Here is a 7,578-nt window from a genome sequence, read left to right as displayed (position 1 = left end):
AATATATTCAATAAAACCGGGATGTGAAGGAAAACTATAAGGTAAACCACAAAAATAAATTATTTTAGCTAAATTTTCACGATATCTTTCCTTATTATATTTACGTTGTGTTAGTGGACCACTGGGGTTAGAAGGATCTTATGTTCGTTGAACCATGTTAGAAGCCCCTGCCGATTCATTAACATTAATATCAAAATCATTAATTGGAATTCCTTTTTTCTATTGGCTAATGATTTAGCTTCTTTATATTGAATCGGCACACAAGATAACAAATGTCTGTTTAAGCCCCTCGTCCCACCTTGACCTCCACCTTGTTTATGTTTAAAAGGTTGCTTACATTTATTACAAATAGCAATAGAATTTTCCTTATCTAAAGTCATAAATTGCCACACAACAGAAGTTTTAGGGCATTGATACTTTACCTTCTCCCTTGTAGGAGGTATAAGGGGTGGGGCGTCCAGAATTTTGCTCCATTGAATTTGTAGTTTCATTTGGAACATTTGTCACCGGACTAGTAGGTGTATCTTCTAATTCATCTTCTCCCGAACCAACTTCTACTTCTTCACCTGAATTTTCATCAAGATAAGGATTAATATCACCATAAATTTGTTGTAAAAGCTCACGATCGAGTTGAGCATTTGAATCAATATTATAAGAAGTATCATCAACCTAAGTAGAATCATTTGTATTAAATCTAACTCTAGAAGTACCACCACATTTACTCTTATTTTTTTCCGTACTACTTTTTTTATTAAAATTAAATAATCTACTAATGGCACTTGGTTCTTTCTCTTTTCCTTTACCGGTATCTTTTTTGTTAGAACTCATATTTAATTATATGTAAAGTATAATATAAAAAAAATAACAACACAAAAATTAATGACGACAAAAAATAAATAAATATTATGAAACGAATGTACCAAATGTCTGCGTTAATAGCAGACGTTATAACCGATTCTTGAAGCTTGTAGTTTGTTGTAACTTGTAATTTGGAACTCCAATATTTGATAGCAAATATGAAAATTATATATATTATCGTATATAATATGAAAACTTAGAATTGAAATATATGTATTATGATATAATATGAGACTTAAATGGAATAAAAGATTGAGACTTAAGATTGAGACTTGAGAGGATATAACAAACAGATGAGAGAATATATGATTTTGTAAGAAATAATAAGGGATAGAGGGGTATTTATAATATTAAAAGTGGGTTAAAGTGTATTTATCATAACTTGAGGGTTTAAAGTAAATTATTAAAAGTAGAGGTGGTAGAGGGTGTTGGGGAAGGGAAAAACAGTCAATAAATCCGTTGGGGGGGGGCCCCACTAGCCGTTGCCCAACGGATATAATTCAAAAAAAAAAAAAAAGTTAGGGGATCCCGCGAACCGGCTGGTTCATTCGGGCTGGGACCGGGCCGGGTCGACCGGGACCAACGGGTGAACCGGATCGGTACCGGTCCCCTAATCCCGAAGGCCCCCAACCCACGAGAATCTAACGGGACCGGGTTCGGCGAGCCGGTTCTCGGACCGGTCGCGGGTCGGCCGGTCCCCCTGCTAGTCCTAGGTACCGCTATATCATTTTGACACTCTTTTTCCAATCAACAAAAATATATGAAGTGTGTGTGTTACACTCGCGAATGACGTGTAAAGTGACAAATTAAACGATGACATTTGTCATTTGTGTCAAAAACAATTCTTAAACAAAGGAAAATGCATAAGTACCCCCCAGCCTATGCCCAAAATCCCTGAGACACACCTAACATTTACTAAAGTCCTATTATCCCCGAACTTATTTTTTAATTAATTTTCTACCCCTTTTCGGCCTACGTGGCACTATCGTTGAAAAAATTATCAACACGCGCTGGGCCCACAAGATAGTGTCATGTAGGCTGAAAATGGGTAGAAAATTATATATAAAATAAGTTCGGGGGTAATAAGACCTTAGTAAAGTTTATGTGTGTCTCATGGATTCTGGGCATAAGCTGGGGGTACTTATGCATTTTCCCCTTAAACAATAAATTTTGAGTAAAAATAAAAAGTAATCAATTAATCAATGACATATGGATTTTTGCCCAAATAATTTTTTTAAAAAAATTAGCCAATAAAATTCCCTCACCCACCCCCACAGTCTTCTTCTCCAAACACCCAGTCCATTTGCAGAAATACCACCCCCCCTCATTTTCTAGAAATATCTGCACACACCTCGTTCTCCCCTCCCCCCCCCCACCCCCACCCATTTTGCAGAAATATCTGCACACACCCCGTTCTTCCCACCCACCCACCCCTCCCCCAAGGCGATTTTCTTCTCCAAATACTTGCAATAACATATCAGAAACATGCCAACCTACACACTGCTCCTTTATTAGTGTTTTTTTTAAAATATCTTTTTGTTTCTTTTTTCCCCTAATTAGCAGATTCACAAAAATAAAAATAAAAATTACTTCTATGTAAATATTCAATCCTTTTGGGAAGGAATCTCATAAATTAATTTACTAAGTAAATCTTGAAATGGGTATATTTCTAAATTTCTAAAACAATTTCCATCATTTTTCAATTGTTTATGGTAACTATTTTGATTCACCATAGCTGGATGTTTAAGTTTCAGAAATGGTGGCTGAAAATGGGAAAGAAGAAGAGAAAAAATTTAAAAAGTCAACTAAAAAGGTTTTTCCCGCGCGGTCAATGAGTGTATTACACTCAATAAGTCATGTAAGCATAATGTGTTAAAATGACACAATGATACCCTACATGAGGTGTCTAATATGAATACTGCCCAATTAAGGTGTCTAAGTGAAATTTTGTGTCAAATTTAAGGGGCTACCGATGGGTTAGGCCGTGGACTAAACTAACATACATGAAAAATGCATAAAATCTTGTTTTGTGAAAGCGAGTCCAAAGTGATGTTCATCTCTATAATGTCCTTTTTTAATAAACTCATTTCCTGTTCTGCATCTAAAATCCAAAGAATACAGTAATTAGTAGAAGGAAGTTTATTGAATACAAATAAAGAAGCTAAGTCCATTAGGGATGCCACCATGAAAGCAGTTGTTCTCGAGATTGAGAACGCGGAGGAAGGAAAAATTGGCCAAAGACGGGGAAATTGGGCCTTTAAGTTGCAAATCAGGAAGAGCCAAGGCCACAACCCTTTGCCTTTTGGAACTGCAAGTAACACCAGACCAGCTAGCGCCTGTGAGAAAGTTGTGTGATATCACTAGTATCTCAAGCTTGGAAGCATTTGTTATGAACAATGGAATTTCCCCTTCCAGAGCAATTGGTACTTACTTGCCAAAGGTCTTCACCGCATTAACAACAACAACAACAACAACATCATCCAATGTAATGTAATAAGTGTGTGACATTTCTTAAATGATCTTGTAATGCTCCAGTATACAGAATAACAAAAAACATACATAGTTTGTCTTATGGACTATTTAATATATTTAGCATATTCAAACAACTGAGAATTACAAAGCAATCATCTCACTGATAGGCATAAAAAGTTTCAGATACTGAACCTAAACTTAAAATGAAAATGAGATTTAATTAAAATACTTGAAAATTATGGTGAAAGCAAGTCTATCTTGTGATATGCCCGATAAAAGAATCCAACTCTATTCGAGAAGAACCCCCTTTCTCTGTGGAACGCCTTACAGTTTCTCTCAATTCTTCTGCTCTTTTCCTAATTGAATCACCTTCTTCTGATGCCATCAACTTCCTCACGATATTCTCAATAGTGGATGCACTTACTAGCTCCCTGTGTTTGTCCCACTCCCTCACAATCATGCCTATTTGCAATATTTCCGTCACTAAGAAACCATTTCTTGGCTGATCACCGTGCATAGGCCAAGCAGCTATTGGTACCCCCATATAAATACTCTCTATGCAGGAATTCCAGCCACAATGACTCATGAACCCGCCTGTGGAAGAATGTGCCAGGATTTCGGGTTGTGGTGCCCATTCTCTCACCACTAACCCGACTCCTTTTACTCTTTCCTCAAATCCTTCTGGCAACTCGAGTTTTCTAGCTTCCCCGGTAAAGATATCTCCTCTATCAGCTTCTCTTAACACCCATATGAACTTCTGTTTGCTCTGTTCTAATCCCATCGCGAGCTCCATGATTTCTCTATCGGAAAATGTAGTTGTTGTTCCAAATGCTATATAAAGAACTGATCTCGGAGGTTGTTTGTTCAGCCACTCCAAACATACATTGCTGCTATTTGAGGTATGATGGAGTTTAGTAGGCAGAATTGGTCCAATTGCCCATTGTTGTTTACTTCCTACTTGTGCCAACAAATCAAGAAACTTTCCTTCAATTACTTTGCTTGTATTATGGATATCACCTGATTTAATATCCATAAATGGAACCTGAAGAGCTATAAAGTTTTTGAGTTCATCAGTCATCGTTCCTTCAAGGGACGGTAGCTTTTTAAGTAATTCTTCTCCAATATTGATAGGCATTCCACTAAATAAGCACATAAAACAGTACAAATTGAAAGCTGAAATGCAATTAAATATATACGATTCAGCATTGGGAAAGGAAGAAACATCCTGAACAGTAAATGACATAGAAGGATCATGAACAACAATGACTCGTCTCGATTTTGAGGAGATATTGCGTAAAAAGGAAGCAATGGGCTCGCGCATAAGCATAGATGCATCCCATAATGGAAGAAGATGTGATGGGGATCTGCTTGAGGCATTAAAGATAGGTGGAGGTGAGGCAAATTCAGGAGTTGGAATGTCATGGAAGTGGATTTTGGCTGTGTCTGAAGGATTTAAGGCGTTTGCTCGAATCCGAACTTGTTGGTTATGAGTGGATGAGCCAACATAATAGACTGGAAGATCATATGATGAGCAGATTAAACAGGCAAGTTGAAGAAGTTGATTGAGATGGCCTTGAGCTGGAAATGGAACCATAACTATAACTACTTCATGATCTCGTTTCAGGTTATCAAGTTCATGGTTTGGTAAATTCTCATAGCTACACATGGTTTGGCTACCAAATTCAAACCTTTAAAACTGTGAGCTTAATCACTAATAGTATTACTTATTTGAATTATAGAACCTTGCTTATCTACCTCCATCTTATCACAAGAAAAGTATGTGGTGCAGAAGTATTATGACCGTAGTATGTATTTNATAAAATAGGTAAATGACAAAAATGTCTCTTTCAACCCTTTTGTTATATCACTTTTTACATTAATGAAGGGCATTTTTGTAAACAAATAAATTGTTCTTAAAATTTATTATTTTGAATACAACAAACCAAACACTCAATAAAAAATAATCCCAACACAACTTATCCCATCATAACTAATCCCAACATAACTTATCCCAATATTACTTATCCCATCATAACTCATTTTCAAACCAAACGACCCCTAATAGTATTACTTATTTGAATTATAGAACCTTGCTTATCTACCTCATCTTATCACAAGAAAAGTATGTGGTGCAGAAGTATTATGACCGTAGTATGTATTTAAAGTTTACAACGTAACAGTTGGCTTCAACTATACCTATGCTTTTTCTAGAATGACAGTCCACATTATTTGCACGTGTGTTACTTTAGAACTTTCAGAATTTAGCTTTTTTTTTAAATGAAAAAGGTGTTTTTAGTTACTCCCTCCGCTTCAAAAAGACTGACTGTCTGTTTAAAAAAGAATGACCTCTTTTCTTCTTTGGTAACAATTTAATTTCAATTTTCCACGTGGCATGTTTAAAGCCACAAAATTTAGTACATTTGACATAACTTTAATTTAGGATCACAAGATTCAAAACTCTTCTTTATTTTCTAAAACTTCGTGTCAAGTCAAACCAGATCACTCTTTTTGAAACGGAGGGAGTAATAAAAATAAATTGAAGCGAATTAGGATTGACTGGGACCTTAGTGTTGAAATCTTGCAGTCAAACCAGTGAACCATCCAGCCATCTTGAGAACGGGTTCTACAAGTTTTAATTTAATATATTCTTTAATAATTATAGAAGAAATATATCGAGTTTAGTCGGATGACCATGGGTTCAGGTGATCCAATTTTAACACATAAATTAGCCCCTGCGTGTGTATCCTGGTAATATGAATTTTTATACCTCCAGTAGCGTGTATTTTGTTCGATTGAATGATACAATAATATATATTGAAAAACTTATTCAACAAATTCCAATCTAGTGTAAGTAGTAATAGAATTAATTCTAACACATATACTGCATCAACGGATGGGGCTGCTCCTCTCTTAAGTAGAGGTCTCGAGTTCGAACCCTAGGTATGGAAAAAATTATTCATAAGAGCACTTTCCCCAGAATGAAGCCATACGCGGCACAAATCAAAAGTAGTTGGGCCTGAATACTGGTACCAAACACGAAAATCAGAAAGAAAATTCTAACATTTACACAATTAAAAATTAAAATTAGTAGATTAAAAATATATATATTATGATCTCTTATGATTAAACTCATAACCTTCATATTGGAGTTCTACACTACATATTATTTCTAAATGAATTGTAGTTTACATACCTTGAAGTTCAAAGAGCTATTGAATGCAATTTTAGAAATGAGGAGAACAAACTTTGTTGCTGTCAATGTTACAGAATCTGTGTTCAAAACAGTACTATTGATTCCAACAAACTTAGGAGAAACACGAAGTTACAAAAGTTTAATGAACCAGTGAGGAACAGAAGAACATAAATTAATTCACAAAACTAAAATCTATAAAAACGTACCAGAATCTGGAAAAACAGAATGGAAAGAAGATCAAACCCACTAAATGCACAGTATCCCCTTAAGGAAATTATTCCCCTCTAGTATTCGATGTTTGATTTGGAATATGTCCTCCCAGGATAGAATGATCTCAATCACCAGTGTATTGATACCAAAACATTAATGTCAGCGAGCCACTCAACGACAGTAAAGTACACGAAGAAAATTTGTGCAGAAGAAGAAGAAGAAATCAAAAATTTTCGTAAGTAAAAAGTCTGAAGAATAACGGGTATTTATAGCCAAGAGGAACTGGTTCCGAAAGGTTGTAACCTTTCAAAATCCACAAGACCATTCATGAAAGTTTGCAACCTTTCAAACGGTCATGGTTGTTCCTGAAAGTTGCAACCTTTCAGAACAGTCATTTCCAACGGTGGGAAATTTAAAATAAAACGGGAAAGAATTTAAATAAAATGGGTCGCGTGGATCCGAATCGGGTCGGAACGTTTCGGTTAATTAACTAAATAATTAAAACGTTTTGGCCATTTAATTTAATTTAATTAATTAATTAATTACATAATTAACTAAATAATTAAAACAAAACTTTGTCCAAAAATAATCTCTCGATCGATTTCCAAAGCCGAAGCCGAAGCCGAGCCGAGTGAGCAACGACGACGACGACGCGAGGGGGGTCCCTCTTTCCAATCCTTTAACAACTAATAGAAGTGTTTCTCTATTTAAACACATCTATTTTTCTTTCCACCACCAATGAGAGAGAGATGCCTTTTCTTAAAGCATAAGAGAATCTTTTCCAATTTCTTTTTTCATCTTCCCTCCATTTACTATTAACTTTTGCTATACCCAACAATTGTTAT

The 7,578-nt window shown here is 35.6% G+C and overlaps 1 protein-coding gene across 1 annotated transcript; it reads right to left on the bottom strand.

The window, feature by feature from the left end:
- Nucleotides 1-3,377: 3,377 nt before the first annotated feature.
- Nucleotides 3,378-5,521, bottom strand: LOC125872652 (zeatin O-glucosyltransferase-like). Its single transcript, XM_049553415.1, has 2 exons — nucleotides 5,433-5,521; nucleotides 3,378-5,085 (listed from the first exon to the last, which is right to left on the bottom strand). The coding sequence occupies exon 2, from the start codon at nucleotides 4,994-4,996 to the stop codon at nucleotides 3,584-3,586; it is 1,413 nt and encodes a 470-aa protein (XP_049409372.1). The 5' UTR covers nucleotides 4,997-5,085; nucleotides 5,433-5,521; the 3' UTR covers nucleotides 3,378-3,583.
- Between the last annotated feature and the right edge of the window lie 2,057 nt (nucleotides 5,522-7,578).

This window comes from Solanum stenotomum, chromosome 8 (genome assembly GCF_019186545.1).
Source record: "Solanum stenotomum isolate F172 chromosome 8, ASM1918654v1, whole genome shotgun sequence".
Taxonomy (NCBI): domain Eukaryota; kingdom Viridiplantae; phylum Streptophyta; class Magnoliopsida; order Solanales; family Solanaceae; genus Solanum; species Solanum stenotomum.
Note: the sequence above shows the minus strand (reverse complement) of the source record. Positions and strands in the feature narration are given on the sequence as shown.

What these genes read in the sequence shown, in the direction of transcription:
- LOC125872652 (XM_049553415.1), bottom strand. Translation starts at nt 4,996, where the DNA reads ATGTGTAGCTATGAGAATTTACCAAACCATGAACTTGATAACCTGAAA.